This window comes from Triticum urartu, chromosome 5A (genome assembly GCF_056163025.1).
Source record: "Triticum urartu cultivar PI428250 chromosome 5A, HENAU_Tu73, whole genome shotgun sequence".
NCBI classification, from domain to species: Eukaryota; Viridiplantae; Streptophyta; class Magnoliopsida; order Poales; family Poaceae; genus Triticum; species Triticum urartu.
Window position 1 is genome coordinate 271619900 of NC_141877.1, and position 18001 is coordinate 271637900.

The 18001-nt window shown below is 46.2% G+C and overlaps 1 protein-coding gene across 1 annotated transcript; it reads left to right on the plus strand.

Moving 5' to 3' along the window:
- Nucleotides 1-8973: 8973 nt before the first annotated feature.
- LOC125508504 (tubby-like F-box protein 14) lies at nucleotides 8974-17665 on the plus strand. The gene is made up of 5 exons (XM_048673233.2): nucleotides 8974-9180; nucleotides 14551-15020; nucleotides 15418-15505; nucleotides 16417-16549; nucleotides 16633-17665. The coding sequence occupies exons 2-5, from the start codon at nucleotides 14673-14675 to the stop codon at nucleotides 17381-17383; spliced, it is 1320 nt and encodes a 439-aa protein (XP_048529190.2). The 5' UTR covers nucleotides 8974-9180; nucleotides 14551-14672; the 3' UTR covers nucleotides 17384-17665.
- The last annotated feature ends 336 nt before the right edge of the window (nucleotides 17666-18001 follow it).

An 18001-nucleotide genomic window follows, 5' to 3' on the forward strand; every position in this document is an offset into this window, starting at 1 on the left:
AATGCATGATCCCGTGACCAGACACTTGGTCACTTTGAGCTCATTATGATGATGCATTACCGAGTGGGCCCGGTGATACCTCTCCGTCATACGGAGTGACAAATCCCAGTCTTGATCCGTGTCAACCCAACAGACACTTTCGGAGATACCCGTAGTCTACCTTTATAGTCACCCAGTTACGTTGTGACGTTTGGTAGACCCAAAGCACTCCTACGGTATCCGGGAGTTACACGATCTCATGGTATAAGGAAAAGATACTTTGACATTGGAAAACTCTAGCAAACGAACTATACGATCTTGTGCTATGTTTAGGATTGGGTCTTGTCCATCACATCATTCTCCTAATGATGTGATCTCGTTATCAATGACATCCAATGTCCATAGTTAGGAAACCATGACTATCTGTTGATCAACGAGCTAGTCAACTAGAGGCTCACTAGGGACATGTTGGTGTCTGTTATTCACACATGTATTACGATTTCCGGATAACACAATTATAGCATGAATAGAGACAATTATCATGAACAAGGAAATATAATAATAATGCTTTTATTATTGCCTCTAGGGCATATTTCCAACAGTCTCCCACTTGCACTAGAGTCAATAATCTAGTTACATTGTGATGAATCGAACACCCATGGAATTCTGGTGTTGATCATGTTTTGCCCTAGGGAGAGGTTTAGTCAACGGATCTGCTACATTCAGGTCCGTATGTACTTTACAAATCTCTATGTCTCCATCTTGAACATTTTCACGGATGGAGTTGAAGCGACGCTTGATGTGCCTTGTCTTCTTGTGAAACCTGGGCTCCTTGGCAAGTGCAATAGCTCCAGTGTTGTCACAAAAGAGTTTGATTGGCCCCGACGCATTGGGTATGACTCCTAGGTCGGTGATGAACTCCTTCACCCATATTGCTTCATGTGCTGCCTCCGAGGCTGCCATGTACTCCGCTTCACATGTAGATCCCGCCACGACGCTTTGCTTGCAACTGCACCAGCTTACAGCCCCACCATTCAAAATATACACGTATCCGGTTTGTGACTTAGAGTCATCCAGATCTGTGTCGAAGCTAGCGTCGACGTAACCCTTTACGACGAGCTCTTCGTCACCTCCATAAACGAGAAACATTTCCTTAGTCCTTTTCAGGTACTTCAGGATATTCTTGACCGCTGTCCAGTGTTCCTTGCCGGGATTACTTTGGTACCTTCCTACCAAACTTACGGCAAGGTTTACATCAGGTCTGGTACACAGCATGGCATACATAATAGAACCTATGGCTGATGCATAGGGGATGACGCTCATCTCTTCTATATCTTCTGCCGTGGTCGGACATTGAGCTGAGCTCAATTTCATACCTTGTAACACAGGCAAGAACCCCTTCTTAGATTGATCCATATTGAACTTCTTCAATATCTTATCAAGGTATGTGCTTTGTGAAAGACCTATGAGGCGTCTCGATCTATCTATATAGATTTTGATGCCTAATATATAAGCAGCTTCTCCAAGGTCCTTCATTGAAAAACTCTTATTCAAGTAGGCCTTGATGCTGTCCAAGAGTTCTATATCATTTCCCATCAAAAGTATGTCATCTACATATAGTATGAGAAATGCTACAGAGCTCCCACTCACTTTCTTGTAAACGCAGGCTTCTCCATAAGTCTGTGTAAACCCAAACGCTTTGATCATCTCATCAAAGCGAATGTTCCAACTCCGAGATGCTTGCACCAGCCCATAAATCGAGCGTTGGAGCTTGCACACCTTGTCAGCATTCTTAGGATCGACAAAACCTTCCGGCTGCATCATATACAATTCTTCCTTAAGGAAACCATTAAGGAATGCCGTTTTGACGTCCATTTGCCATATCTCATAATCGTAGAATGCGGCAATTGCTAACATGATTCGGACGGACTTTAGCTTCGCTACCGGTGAGAAAGTCTCATCGTAGTCAACCCCTTGAACTTGTCGATAACCCTTAGCGACAAGCCGAGCTTTATAGATGGTCACATTACCATCCGCGTCAGTCTTCCTCTTAAAGATCCATTTATTTTCTATGGCTCACCGTTCAACGGGCAAGTCAGTCAAAGTCCATACTTCATTTTCATACATGGATCCTATCTCGGATTTCATGGCTTCTAGCCATTTGTCGGAATCCGGACCCGCCATCGCTTCTTCATAGTTCAAAGGTTCACCGTTGTCTAACAACATGATTTCCAAGACAGGGTTGCCGTACCACTCTGGTGCGGAACGTGTCCTTGTGGACCTTCGAATTTCAGTAGGAGCTTGATCAGAAGTATCTTGATCATTATCATTAACTTCCTCTCTAGTCGGTGCAGGCACCTCAGGAACATTTTCTTGAGTTGCGCCATTTGCCGGTTCAAGAGGTAATACTTCATCAAGCTCTACTTTCCTCCCACTTACTTCTTTCGAGAGAAACTCTTTCTCTAGAAAGGACCCATTCTTGGCAACAAAGATCTTGCCTTCGGATCTGAGGTAGAAGGTGTACCCAATAGTTTCTTTTGGGTATCCTATGAAGACGCATTTTTCCGACTTGGGTTCGAGCTTTTCAGGTTGAAGTTTCTTGACATAAGCATCGCATCCCCAAACTTTTAGAAACGACAGCTTAGGTTTCTTCCCAAACCATAATTCATACGGTGTCGTCTCAACGGATTTCGACGGAGCCCTATTTAAAGTGAATGCAGCAGTCTCTAAAGCATAGTCCCAAAAAGATAGCGGTAAATCGGTAAGAGACATCATAGATCGCACCATATCTAATAGAGTGCGATTACGACGTTCAGACACACCGTTACGCTGAGGTGTTCCAGGCGGCGTGAGTTGTGAAACTATTCCACATTTTTTTAAGTGTGTGCCAAACTCGTGACTCAAGTATTCTCCTCCACGATCTGATCGTAGAAACTTGATTTTCCTGTCACGTTGATTCTCAACCTCACTCTGAAATTCCTTGAACTTTTCAAAGGTTTCAGACTTGTGTTTCATTAAGTAGATATACCCATATCTACTTAAATCATCAGTGAGCGTGAGAACATAACGATAGCCACCGCGAGCCTCAACACTCATTGGACCGCATACATCAGTATGTATGATTTCCAATAAGTTGGTTGCTCGCTCCATTGTTCCTGAGAACGGAGTCTTGGTCATCTTACCCATGAGGCATGGTTCGCATGTGTCAAATGATTCATAATCAAGAGACTCTAAAAGTCCATCTGCATGGAGCTTCTTCATGCGTTTAACACATATGTGACCAAGGCGGCAGTGCTACAAGTATGTGGAGCTATCATTATCAACCTTACATCTTTTGGTACTCACATTATGAACATGTGTAGTATCACGTTCGAGATTCATAAAGAATAAACCATTCACCATAGGAGCATGACCATAAAACATATTTCTCATATAAATAGAACAACCATTATTCTCGGATTTAAATGAGTAGCCATCTCGAATTAAACGAGATCCCGATACAATGTTCATGCTCAAAGCTGGCACTAAATAACAATTATTAAGGTTTAAAACTAATCCCGAAGGTAGATATAGAGGTAGCGTGCCGACGGCGATCACATTGACCTTGCAACCATTCCCGACGCGCATCGTCACCTCGTCCTTTGCCAGTTTCCGCTTATTCCGCAGCCCCTGCTTTGAGTTACAAATGTGAGCAACTACACCGGTATCAAATACCCAGGAGCTACTACGGACACTAGTAAGGTACACATCAATTACATGTATATCACATATACCTTTTGTTTTGCCGGCCTTCTTGTCTGCTAAGTATTTAGGGCAGTTCCGCTTCCAGTGACCGCTTCCCTTGCAATAAAAGCACTCAGTCTCGGGCTTGGGTCCATTCTTTGGCTTCTTCCCGGCAGCTTGCTTGCCGGGCGCGGCAACCTCCTTGCCGTCCTTCTTGAAGTTCTTTTTACCCTTGCCTTTCTTGAACTTAGTGGTTTTATTGACCATCAACACTTGATGTTCCTTCTTGACTTCTACCTCCGCTGATTTCAGCATTGAGAACAACTCAGGAATGGTCTTTTGCATCCCCTGCATGTTGAAGTTCATCACAAAGCTCTTGTAGCTTGGTGGAAGCGACTGGAGGATTCTGTCAATGACCGCATCATCCGGGAGATTAACTCCCAGCTGAGACAAGCGGTTATGTAACCCAGACATAGTGAGTATGTGCTCACTGACAGAACTATTTTCCTCCATCTTACAGCTGAAGAACTTATCGGAGACTTCATATCTCTCGATCCGGGCATGAGCTTGAAAAACCATTTTCAGCTCTTCGAACATCTCATATGCTCCATGTCTCTCAAAACGCTTTTGGAGCCCCGGCTCTAAGCTGTAAAGCATGCCGCACTGAACGAGGGAGTAGTCGTCAACACGTGTCTGCCAAGCGTTCATAACGTCTTGGTTCTGTGGGACGGGTGGATCACCTAGCGGTGCTTGTAGGACATAATCTTTCTTGGCAGCTATGAGGATGATCCTTAGGTTCCGGACCCAGTCCGTATAGTTGCTGCCATCGTCTTTCAGCTTGGTTTTCTCTAGGAACGCGTTGAAGTTGAGGACTACGTGGGCCATTTGATCTACAAGACATAGTGTAAAATATTTTAGACTAAGTTCATGATAATAAAGTTCATCTAATCAAATTATTAATGAACTCCCACTTAGATTAGACATCCCTCTAGTCATCTAAGTATTACATGATCCGAGTTAACTAGGCCGTGTCCGATCATCACGTGAGACGGACTAGTCAACATCGGTGAACATCTTCATGTTGATCGTATCTTCTATACGACTCATGCTCGACCTTTCGGTCTTCTGTGTTCCGAGGCCATGTCTGTACATGCTAGGCTCGTCAAGTCAACCTAAGTGTTTGCATGTGTAAAACTGTCTGACACCCGTTGTATGTGAACGTCTGAATAAAACACCCGATCATCACGTGGTGTTTTGAAACAGCGAACTGTCGCAACGGTGCACAGTTAGGGGGAACACTTCTTGAAATTATTATGAGGGATCATCTTATTTACTACCGTCGTTCTAAGTAAACAAGATGCAAAACATGATAAACATCACATGCAATCAAATAATAAACGTGACATGATATGGCCAATATCACATAGCTCCTTTGATCTCCATCTTGGGGCTCCATGATCATCTTGTCACCGGCTTGACACCATGATCTCCATCATCATGATCTCCATCATCGTGTCTTCATGAAGTTGCTCGCCAACTATTACTTCTACTACTATGGCTAACGCGTTTAGCAATAAAGTAAAGTAATTTACATGGCGATTCTCGATGACACGCAGGTCATATAAAAGAATAAAGACAACTCCTATGGCTCCTGCCGGTTGTCATACTCATCGACATGCAAGTCGTGATTCCTATTACAATAGCATGAACATCTCATACATCACATATAGATCATTCATCATTCATCACAACTTTGGCCATATCATATCACAAACCACTTGCTGCAAAAACAAGTTAGACGTCCTCTAATTGTTGTTGCAAGTTTTACGTGGCTGAATTAGGGTTCTAGCAAGAACGACTTCTTACCTACGTTAAAGCCACAACGTGATTTGTCAACTTCTATTTACCCTTCATAAGGACCCTGTTCATCGAATCCGCTCCAACTAAAGTGGGAGAGACAGACACCCGCCAGCCACCTTATGCAACTAGTGCATGTTAGTCGGTGGAACCGGTCTCACGTAAGCGCACGTGTAAGGTTGGTCCGGGCTGCTTCATCCCACAATACCGCTGAAGCAAGAAAAGACTAGTAGCGGCAAGAAAGTTGACAAATCTACGCCCACAACAAATTGTGTTCTACTCGCGCAAGAAGAACTACGCATAGACCTAGCTCATGATGCCACTGTTGGGTAACGTTGCAGAAAACAAAAATTTTCCTACTCGTTACACCAAGATCCATCTAGGAGTTCATCTAGCAACGAGACATCGGATGCATCTACATACCTTTGTCGATCGCGTGCGGAAGCGTTCAAAGAACGGTGATGATGTAGTCGAACACGACGTGATTCAAATCACCGATGACCAAGCGCCGAACGGACGGCACCTCCGCGTTCAACACACGTATGGGACGGGGAACGTCTCCTCCTTCTTGATCCAGCAAGGGGGGAGGAGAGGTTGATGAAGATCCAGCAGCACGTCGGCGTGGTGGTGGATGCAGGGCGTCACAGTAGCAGGGCTTCGCCTATACTACGAGGGAGAGACGTAACGGGGAGAGAGGGAGGCGCCAAGGCTGGTGTATGAAGTCCCTCCTCTCCCCCACTATATATAGGGGTGCTAGGGGGGGCGCCGGCCCTAGTAGATGGAATCTACTAGGGGGGCGGCGGCCTAGGGTGGGGGGCTTGCCCCCCAAGCAAGGGAGCGCCCCCTTTAGGGTTTCCCCTCAACCCTAGGCGCATGGGCCCTTGGGGGGTGGCGCCCCAGCCCACTTTGGGCTGGGTCCCTTCCCACTTCAGCCCATGGGGCCCTCCGGGATAGGTGGCCCCACCCGGTGGACCCCCGGGACCCTCCCGGTGGTCCCGGTACAATACCAACGACCCCGAAACTTGTCCCGATGGCCGAAACAGCACTTCCTATATATAATTCTTTACCTCCGGACCATTCCGGAACTCCTCGTGACGTCCGGGATCTCATCCGGGACTCCGAACAACATTTGGGTTACTGCATATACATATCTTCACAACCCTAGCGTCACCGAACCTTAAGTGTGTAGACCCTACGGGTTCGGGAGACAAGTAGACATGACCGAGACGACTCTCCGGTCAATAACCAACAGCGGGATCTGGATACCCATGTTGGCTCCCACATGCTCCACGATGATCTCATCAGATGAACCACGATGTCGAGGATTCAATCAACCCCGTATGCAATTCCCTTCGTCAATCGATATGTTACTTGCCCGAGATTCGATCGTCGGTATCCCAATACCTCGTTCAATCTCGTTACTGGCAAGTCACTTTACTCGTACCGTAATGCATGATCCCGTGACCATACACTTAGTCACTTTGAGCTCATTATGATGATGCATTACCGAGTGGGCCCGGTGATACCTCTCCGTCATACGGAGTGACAAATCCCAGTCTTGATCCGTGTCAACCCAATAGACACTTTCGGAGATACCCGTAGTCTACCTTTATAGTCACCCATTTACGTTGTGACGTTTGGTAGACCCAAAGCACTCCTACGGTATCCGGGAGTTACACGATCTCATGGTCTAAGGAAAAGATACTTTGACATTGGAAAACTCTAGCAAACGAACTATACGATCTTGTGCTATGTTTAGGATTGGGTCTTGTCCATCACATCATTCTCCTAATGATGTGATCTCGTTATCAATGACATCCAATGTCCATAGTCAGGAAACCATGACTATCTGTTGATCAACGAGCTAGTCAACTAGAGGCTTACTAGGGACATGTTGGTGTCTGTTATTCACACATGTATTACGATTTCCGGATAACAAAATTATAGCATGAATAGAGACAATTATCATGAACAAGGAAATATAATAATAATGCTTTTAGTATTGCCTCTAGGGCATATTTCCAACACTAGTCAGGCGGTTGCAAACTCTATTTTCTGAAACAAAGCATGAGTTGCAGAAACGTGGACACAGAGAGGTTGATCTCGACCGTCTGATCAAGAGTCAATCTGACGGACACGAAGGCGGCGGACGCTCGCACGCGATCGGCCGGCTGAAGGTAAGCTTTTCCCTAATATAAATGAGACACATATTACCATGAAAAAAATTGACATAGCGGGATTTGGAGTTTTGGAATGGTGAATAAATATGGGAAAAGCTTACCTTCTACCGGCCGATTGCGTGCGCCCATCCACCGGCTTCGTGGTCGTCCGATCTTTATCAGACGGTCGAGAGCACTCCCGTGTCCGCTGGAGGCGTGTTCGTTTCCTGCAACTCACCTCTTGTTTCAGGACAACCCTTCCTGCAACTGGATAACAGAAGGAGGGTTTCATCCCATAGAAGTATGGGCTCGCGTGGCTGGGAGTGTGAGCAGCTAGATTTGGGAGGGTGGCGGACGTGGCGGCGCAAGGGGTTGGGCAACCGGGGCTTATCCAACGCGGTGGCGTCGATGACTGGCTTGGAATCGACGGTGGCTGGCGACGACTCAAGCAGGTATGGTTCAGAGATCCCTTCTCCTATTTTCTGGCCGATGTGGCGATGGTGGTGCTCCCTGCTATTTCTCTTGTTTCTGCAACAGAGCATTTGTTGCGGGAAGTAACGAGTGGGCATGCGGTCTTGTTTCTGCAGCGGAGCGTTTGTTGCGGAAAGTAACGAGTGGGCATGTGGTCTTGTTTCTGCAACAGAGTGTTTGTTGCGGGAAGTAATGAGTGGGCATGCGGTCTTGTTTCTGCAACAGAGCATTTGTTGCGGGGAGTAACGAGTAGGCATGTGGTTTTGTTTCTGTAACAGAGCGTTTGTTGCGGGAAGTAATGAGTGGGCATGCAGTCTTGTTTCTGCAACAGAGTGTTTGTTGCGGGAAGTAACGAGTGAAAATGCAAGGCGCGAACACTACATCGGACGGCTACCAGCTCGGACATCCAACGACCATCGAGACGGCGGATAATACGTACTCCCTCTGTTTTTATTTACTCCGCATATTAGAGTTGACTGAAGTCAAACTTCGTAAAGTTTAACCAAATTTATATAAAAGAATATAAGCATTTACTATAACAAATCTATATGATGTGAAAGTACATTGAATAATAAATCTAATGATATTAATTTATTATTGTAAATATTAATATTTTTATTTATAAACTTGGTCAAAGTTAATAAAACTTGATTTTGACCAAAGCTAATATGCAAATTAAATAAAAACGGAGGGAGTAAATATCAGGCTACGGACGCGTAGCAACGCCCAATAAATATTTGCCAGTTTTATATTTTCTTGAAATTGTGAATATACCTACTTTTCCGCGGGCACGTGACCTCCCGTGCCCCTACACTCGCCGAGGCACCACCACTTGTTCTTTCCTTCTTCTCCTCCGCCTACCCTCCATTCCTTCCCTCCTTCCATTCCCCTCCTCCGATCCAAATGGTGCCTCCGCAATCCGCTCCCGGCGGCCTCCTCTAGCCGCGGCCCTCCCCCCTGCATCGGCTGCGCGGTTTGCTTCGGTTTCAAGGTGCGTGCCTCCCGGATCCTGCGCCTCTCTCTCCATCGACTGCGTTGGGCGATTCTGGAGTCTCCGCGTTGTTTGATAAGGGATTGAGTCTGCTGGAGACGGGAACAACGGAATTTTAGGTCCAATGAGATGTTTTTGGGCTTCTTTCTGGCTTGAATTTGTGGATTTGATGATAATGCGGGTGTATTTTGGGCTTGGAATTCGTGGGATCCGGGTAGGAGGAAGTAGGTGGCCTTTTTTCTGGGTGATTGTACACCTTCGTGGGATTCGGTAATGCAATTAGTAACCGTTGTGTGTGGATATACATGTAATTCTCTCTTATCCTTTGCTTATTTTCCCGCGTGTAATTCAATGTTTAGTTCTGTTTCCATGCTTGTCTAGCTCGTGAGTGTTACCCCGTGTCATGTGTTGCGACTTGCTAACATATTTATTTTATCACAATTTCATCAATTTGCAGGCTGATAAAATTAGAAATATAAGATAGTTGGCGTTCTAATATTTGGAAATGCGTTTTGAACGGCAGCGAGTTCAAAATGCATCTTTAATGGCACTGTGGTGATTTAGGAATTAACGTTGGATGTTTAGTCAACTAATATGCTTACAATATCTGTAAGGTTGATAGTATTATGATTAGGCTGTTGACTAGTCCACCTAGTTGGGGGAGTAAAGTTTTGTTTGAGGTCTACTTGTAGAAGATCAAAGAAATACTACTTCTCATGTAGAGTATTTAACAAAAAACTACCAAAATTCACGGAACCGTGCGTATAAACTACCACTTTACAACTTTGTGCCGAAAACTACCACTTTTTCACTAATCTTTGACTAAAAACTACCATGTCGGGAAAGTGCCCGATTCGCCTCTTCTAAACACCTTTCTGACAGGATGGGCCCACCTGTCAGCATCAATCTTCTTCCTCCTCCTCCTCCCTCTCTCTCTCTCTCTGGCATTTCCTCAAACACCTCATGTGCACTCCACGCTCTTCTAAATGGCAACGCCCCGGCGAAGCACGCGACGGTGGCCAGCAGATGGAAGCCCAGCGTCCTGGACGACGAGGTCGCTGAGCCTCACCACCTGGCTGCTCCCGGTCACCAGAGCCTTCCTCTCCGCCACCTCCTCCTCCGGCGCTAGCGCGCGCACAGGCAGCCGCAGCCGGCGCCGGCTCCCACACACGCGGCGAAGCAGTCCAGCACCCTGCCCCCATGCGCCATAGCTGCAGCCTCGCCTCTGGCCTCTCTCAGACTCGCCGCAGCCTCGCCATTGAGTTGGCCTCTCTCCTTTTCACGGATTAATGGCAGGAGCTAGTCATGGCCGCCGCCGCGCCCGGGCTCGAGCTCAGCCATGGTTGCGCTTGCTGCTCCTGCTACTCCTTGCCGCCCGCGCCGGCTGCTCCCTGCTACTCCTCGTCACCCGCGCCCGGGCTCGAGCTCAGCCATGGTCGCGCTTGCTGCTCCTGCTATTCCTTGCCGCCCGCGCCGGCTGCTCCCTGCCGCTCCTTGTCTCCCGCGCCTGCTGCTATTCCTTGCCGGCCGCTGTTGCTGCTGCTCCTTGCCTTGCCGGCCGGCGCCAAGGGGTGCACCGCCGTCGTGCTCCGGGGTGCATCGCCGCGCTCTGGCCAGAGGAGCGCCGCCGCGTGCAATGGAGGGGCGCACCGCTGCCTAGCTAGAGGTTGTGCTCCGGACAGAGGGGGAGAAGGAGGAGGTGGGTCGGCCGGGGGTTGGATGGGCCAGCCACCGAGCTACGCGTGCTCTGGCTTGCCGGCAACTACCTCGCCGGCGAGCTCGTGGCCGTGGAGCACGAAGACGAGGTGTTTGTTGAAATGCCTAAGAGAGATATAGGAGGAGCAAGAAGATAGACACTGACGTGTGGGCCCAACTAGTCAGAAACACGTTTAAAAGAGCCGAATCGGGCTATTTTCAGACTTGGTAGTTTTTAGTCAAGGATTAGTGAGAAAATGGTAGTTTTCGGCACAAATTTGTAAAGTGGTAGTTTGTAGGCATGGTTCCATGAATTGTGATAGTTTTTTGTTAAATACTCTCTCATGTATCCTAAATTAATAAATTAAAATTTTAAATTTTAAATAAGGAACTTAGGATATTGATAGAAAATAATGGTTGAAAGTTTTTTCCTTTTTATTCGTAGAGATTGCTAGAAGGGGAGCCTTGGCGCAGTGGTAAAGCTGCTGCCTTGTGACCATGAGGTCACGGGTTCAAGTCCTGGAAACATCCTCTTACAGAAATGTAGGGAAAGGCTGCGTACAATAGACCCAAAGTGGTCGGACCCTGCGCAAGCGGGAGCTACATGCACCGAGCTCTCCTTTTTTATTCGTAGAGATTGCTAGAAATCATAAAGGATTTTATTGTGTATTAGGTAGGAGGCAACTGAGTCCATGATTTAGTGATTAACATAGGCGTGACAAGGAAACTGAAATGTCATTGTGTAAAAGTTTTGTGTTCTAAGTCTAGTCCCAAACAAGTTGGGGTAGGCTAGAGCTGAAACCCATAAGATCTCGAAACCAACTCATGGTTCTGACAAGTGGATAGCTAACTTCCACGCACCCCTGTCCATGGCTAGTTCTGTGGTGATATTCCAGTCCTTCCGACCTCTCTTTACGGACCCCTCCCATGTCAAGTTTGGTCCACTCTGACCTCTGTTGACATTATCATCACATTTTACCGTCCGCTATGCACTGGAGCTTCTGGAGGCCTGCGATGTATATGCCCAAACCATCTCATACGATGTTGGACAAGCTTCTCTTCAACCGGTGCTACCCAAGCTCTATCACGTATATCATCATTCCAGACCCGGTCCTTTCTTGTGTGGCCACACATCCATCTCAACATGCGCATCTCCGCTATACCTAACTGTTGAACATGTCGCCTTTTAGTCGGCCAACACTCAGCACCATACAACATTGCGGTTTGAATCGCTGTCCTATAGAACCTAGTTTTTGTGGCACTCTCTTGTCAGAGAACTCCAGAAGCTCGGCAACACTTCATCCACCTGGCTTTGATTCAATGGCTCACATCTTCATCGATATCGTCATCCTTCTGCAGCATTGACCCCAAATATCGAAAGGTGTCCTTCTGAGGTATCACCTGCCCATCCGGCTTTGATTCGATGGCTCACCTCATGTACTCAGTTTTAGTTCTACTAAGCCTAAAATCTTTCGATTCCAAAGTTTGTCTCCATAGCTGTAACTTTCTATTAACCCCTGTCTGACTATCATCGACTAGCACCACATCATCCGCGAAGAGCATACACCATGGAATATCTCCTTATATATCCCTTGTGACCTCATCCATCACCAAAGCAAAAAGATAAGGTCTCAAAGCTGACCCTTGGTGTCATCCTATTTTAATTGGGAAGTCATCAGCGTCGTCATCACTTGTTCGAACACTTGTCACAACATTATCATACATGTCCTTGATGAGGATAATGTACTTTGTTGAGGCTTTGTGTTTCTCCAAGGCCCACCACATGACATTCCGTGGAATCTTATCGCAGGCCTTCTCCAAGTCAACCAAACTGATGACTCTCTCCCATAGCTTCATTGTATGGCTCATCGGCTTAATTCCACGGTAAATAGTGCAACTCTGAACACCCCCCTTGTTCTTAAGATTGGTACTAACATACTCCGGCTCCATTCTTCGGGCATCTTATTGCCCAAAAAATGAGGTTGGAAAGCTTTGCTAGCCATACTATTGCCATGTCTCCGAGGCCTCTCCACCAACGATTACGAGTCGAACGACTAGTCTAGACTAGTCGCTCGACTAGTCTATGAGTCGTAAACTGGCTGTCGACTCGGTTTCTCGTGTAGACTACTTGTATGAGTCGAGCCAGTCATCGACTAGTCGACATGTTCGAGTCGAACGACTCAAAAAACTGGGGGAGTATAAATACGATGCCTTATCCCGCGGGAGACCTAATCCTTCCTTTCCCCTCCTCACCTGGACGCGCCCGTCGAGCCCTCCTCGCGCCGCCGCTGATCTGAAGCTCCACCGTCGCCGGCCCCACGTCGCGGATCTGAAGCTCCACCGTCGCCTTCGTCTCGCGCCCCTCCTCGCGCCGCCGGCCCCTCGTGCTCTTCTCCTCTTCAGGCAGGTGAGCCTCAGTGCTGCTCTGCCTCACTGCTGGACTGCTGGTGCTGCTCTGCCTTGCCCCTCCTTTCTCCTCTTTCTTCTTGGCTTGCCGCTGCTGTTGCTCTGCTTCGCTGCTGGACTGCTGGTGCTGCTCTGCTTGCTGTTGGTGCTGCTCTGCTCGCAGATAGACTGCTGGTGCTGCTGTGCTTGCTGCTAGTTGCTGGTGCTGCTCTGCCTCAGTGACTCCACTTTGCTTGTTTCAATTGTATACTGTACTTGTATACTTATATAGTGTAATACTACATACTACTACTAGGTATTATTAGTTATGTACTGTAAGTTCAGTGCTACAGTACCATGTTGACTAGTCTACCACTAGTCTAGACTAGTCTATGAGTCTCAACCTTGGAACGACTCGTCGACTCTTCGACTCGTAAACGTTGCTCTCCACACCTCAATGGGGGATACAATCAGGGGCCATCGCCTTGCCTCCTTTCATCCTTTTTTAAGCATCCCTGACCTCACCTCAGACTCCTAGATTCGTCACACAAAACGCGCCCTGGTATAATCAATGGTAGAGCTCTCATTCTCTCCATTGAACAGCTTGTCAAAGTACTCCCGCCATCTATGCTTAATCTCCTCGTCCTTCACCAGGAGCTGATCTGCTCCGTCGTTGATGCACTTGACTTGGTTGACCCCCCGATACATACCATGGTTGTGAATTTGTATTGGAAATAGAAATGGAGTTACTTCATCCTTATCTCACTGACAAATAACAGATAGTGTTCAATTGATCAGTTACCGCTCTCTTTTTTTTGGTAAAAGCCACACAAATTAAAATGGAGTTTATTTCCTAAAAAGAATGGATTCTTACGCCCTGTGTTAAGATGGGTGCAGGACAGTCTGGTTTGGTCTTTTCCAGCATTCTTTTCTTCGTAACTGAAGTTGCCTTGCACCATTTGTACCCTTTACTTGCTGGTGCATCATGGTGAAACGGCATAGAAGTTGGACGAAAATAATTTGTTCAATTATTATTTCTCTAAGGATGGATTGGTATATAAGTATGTAAGCCCCAAAATGGGAAGGGTGATTTTTTCTTCCCTCTTCCAAGCACAGATTGTACTAATTCTTTTCAGAAATTACAGAACAAGCTTCAGTTTTAACGTATTTCTTGGAGATATGTTTTGGCAGTTTTGTTGGGGTGATGGAATGTAGGCAATCAACACAAATATCTATTCTTTTCCAAAAAGAACTTTCATGGGCTAATATCAGCTAAACATTTTTTTGCAGGCTCTTCATGTTCAGTTTATGTTGACAGTACTTTGGGAGTTGGGATGCTATCTGTACAACTATAGTAGTAGTTTTTTTTGGTGTTTCAGCACAATTGTTTACTGTGCTTGTTTTTGGAGTAGATGTCGTTTCGTAGCATTGTGCGTGATGTAAGGGATGGCTTTGGGAGCTTATCTCGAAGAGGGTTTGAGGTGAGGTTTCTTGGCCATCGCAGAGGGAAATCTCATAGTGCCGTCCACGAGTTGCATGATCCAGCACCTGTAATACAGAGCAGTTGCTGGGCTAATTTGCCTCCAGAATTGCTTCACGATGTGATTGAGAGGTTGGAGGCCAGTGAGGCTACATGGCCTTCCAGGAAACATGTAGTCGCTTGTGCGGCTGTCTGTCGAACCTGGAGAGAGATGTGTCAAGAGATTGTTAAGAACCCAGAGTTTTGTGGAAAAATTACTTTCCCTGTCTCCTTGAAGCAGGTGATGATGTTCTCTTAATCTTTTTTGGTTTCAGTCTCAATTTCTGTGATCATTGTAGATTCTAATTAACATATATTCCCGTCATCTCAAAATGTAAGTCCTATTTGTTTTGTCCCTAAGTCAAACTGTTTTCTGGTCGGACCAAGTTTACAGAAATACACATCAATTTATATAATACCGAATCAATACACTCTGAAAATATGTTTCATGATGTATCTATCGGTAGTGGTTTTGTTTTGTACATGTTGTTTTTTCCTATAAACTGGTCAAAATTAAAAAAGCTTGACTTAGGAACAAAACAAATTGGACTTGCATTTTGGGATGGAGGGAGTATTTGGTTTTGACATAGCACAGTAGAAGCTTCATATATTCACTGATATGCTTTTTTGTTGGTCAGCCTGGGCCCCGTGATGGAACCATCCAGTGCTTCATTAAAAGGGATAAGTCTACACAAACTTACTACCTGTATCTGTGTCTTACCTCCGGTAAGTCTATTCTCAAGTATTTTGTTTTCTTGTGCTTAATGCAATTCCTTTGCCTTCATCTGCAGTCGCAGCCATCACTTTCCTTGTGAAGAATGCAAGATCACAACCATGCTTTTTACTGTAACAACCAAAGAGTGATGTAGTCCATGCATCATAAATAATTATGCATGAATTATTGCAGGCATTTAATTAACCATACTGATCATTGTATTTGGTGTTGCATCGTTAAACAGTCGTGCTCCAGTGCATGCCAGCCATTTATGCTTAATGTACATTCATTGTTTGCTCCTTATTTTCTTGCTGTACATGGCTGATGTATACGTCGCTCTTATCTCACAAATCTAGAGTAATAGTTCCTACATAGCACTATTTTAAAATATCCAGTCAATTTGCTTTAAGAAGATATAATAGCCCAAGTTGCAGAGTACAGTAGAAATGACAATTGTTGTTGGTTGACTAACGTCACTAAAAGACAGTGCTCAACCTGTCATCTGCTTGGTCCGCATTTGGTCAAGACGCTAACACAACTTGCATTTTAAGTTTTGAGCTTCATGGGGCTGGGACTGACAAATGCATCTGCTCGAAGTGGATCATCAGTGGCCACCCCCTGAATTGTTGTTCATCTGGAGCCAAGCATGTCTAGTCTTGAAGTCAACTCTGTAAAAGTGAATTTGCTAGATCGAATGCACCACAGCAAATGCACCATCTTTTGGCTGATATTCCAGCACCTGAGGCTAACATATGTGGGCACCTACCAGTAACTAGTGCTGCCATTCTTCTTCCAGTTGTTAACTTGTTCTCAACTAACCCCTCAGTGGAAGATCCTATATTTCTCTTGCAGTCTTGGTAGCCTACTTGTTAGTATTCATTGACATCAGCCACTATTTAACATATCATAACACTTTCTGCAGCTGTGGTCGCTGAAAATGGCAAGTTTCTTCTATTGGCGAAAAGACACTCCCGTCCAACCTGTACAGAGTATACAATATTTATGAATACTGATAATACATCTAGGTCAAGCAACATGTACATTGGAAAATTGAGGTAAACTTTTTTTTTGACATGCGCATCATTTTCCTTTTCGTCTGATTGTGCCATTAATATCTTATTACCCCATTGGGCTTTAGGTCAAATCTCCTTGGCACAAAGTTTGTAATATATGATACCCAACATCCATGCAACATACCCAATGTTTCACAGTCAGGGAAAACAAGCCGTAGGTTCTACTCAAGGAAGGTATCACCGAAGGCCTCATCCAGTACTTACAGTATAGCACAGGTTTCGTATGAGCTGAATGTCTTGGGGACTCGGGGCCCTAGGCGGATGAACTGTGTTATGAACTCCATACCTGCCTCATCCCTTGAGGCTGGTGGCACTGTTCTATGCCAGCCGGACAGTGCCGTTGCTCACTCTCTTGATGAGTCATTTGGCAGCATCTCCTTCTCGAAGTCATCCATTAGGGATCGCTCCATCCGATTCAGCAGCACCCGATTCTCGGGCATCTCAATAGGTGGCTCCAGGAATGGGGGCCAGGCATTGGGTGATAATGATGATTGCAAGGAGTGGCCACTGACTCTCCGCAACAAGGCACCAAGATGGCACGACCAGTTGCAATGCTGGTGCCTCAACTTCAAGGGCAGGGTGACCGTTGCATCTGTGAAGAACTTCCAACTTGTTGCCGCAACAGAGTCTACCGCTGAAGCACCGACCCCGTCACAGCCTGCCCCGCCACCTCCATCTGAGCATGACAAGGTGATACTGCAATTTGGTAAGGTTGCCAAGGACATGTTCACAATGGACTACCGATACCCGCTGTCAGCCTTCCAGGCCTTTGCAATCTGCCTGAGCAGCTTCGACACCAAGCTTGCTTGCGAATGAAATCATCAGCAAGAGCACCGATTATGTAAGAGACTGGTGGCCCCCTCAAATTTATCTGGGACCGCCACAGTGGTGTCTATTGTTCATGGTCTTTTAACTTGTAGTTGTCACTAGAAAACCGTTGATTAGCCCCCCCCCCCCCCCCCCTCCCCTTCTGATTTTATAGCTGCTGCCCACCGCTGTTTGCTCAGCTGTATCACCATTTCTCTTGTTTTTAACAGCTTGCTTTCTAGAGTCTTTGTCTTTCTGTAATAACTAGCAGACTTAATTGGGTTGTTGATACTTTGCTTGTGTTGCCCGAAGAGTTCCACATATTCATCTGTGGTCAAGTTACAAATTTTTGCCTTGTCTCAGCAATAAGCCTATCAGTTTGAAGGATCACAATGGTGAATCGTTGGAACACTGCATTCTTGGGAAAATGAGTTAAAATTAGGTTCTTAAGATATGGTCACCATATTTCCTTGCGGTTCTGCTTCACGACGACCGCCAGAACTACTCCAACAACATTGGTTCTGGTGATGGCCAGAACAGCCGTGAGCGATGGGAGGTTGCGCCAAGGACGCTCAGGCCGGTGATCGGCGCAGCGAGCATAGGGGGGCTCCAACCAGGCGTGGGGCG

Coding starts and splice junctions, on each gene's coding strand:
- LOC125508504 (XM_048673233.2), top strand. CDS start 14,673: ATGTCGTTTCGTAGCATTGTGCGTGATGTAAGGGATGGCTTTGGGAGC. Junction 15,021..15,417: donor TCCCTGTCTCCTTGAAGCAG/GTGATGATGTTC, acceptor TTTGTTGGTCAG/CCTGGGCCCCGTGATGGAAC. Junction 16,550..16,632: donor ATGTACATTGGAAAATTGAG/GTAAACTTTTTT, acceptor ATTGGGCTTTAG/GTCAAATCTCCTTGGCACAA.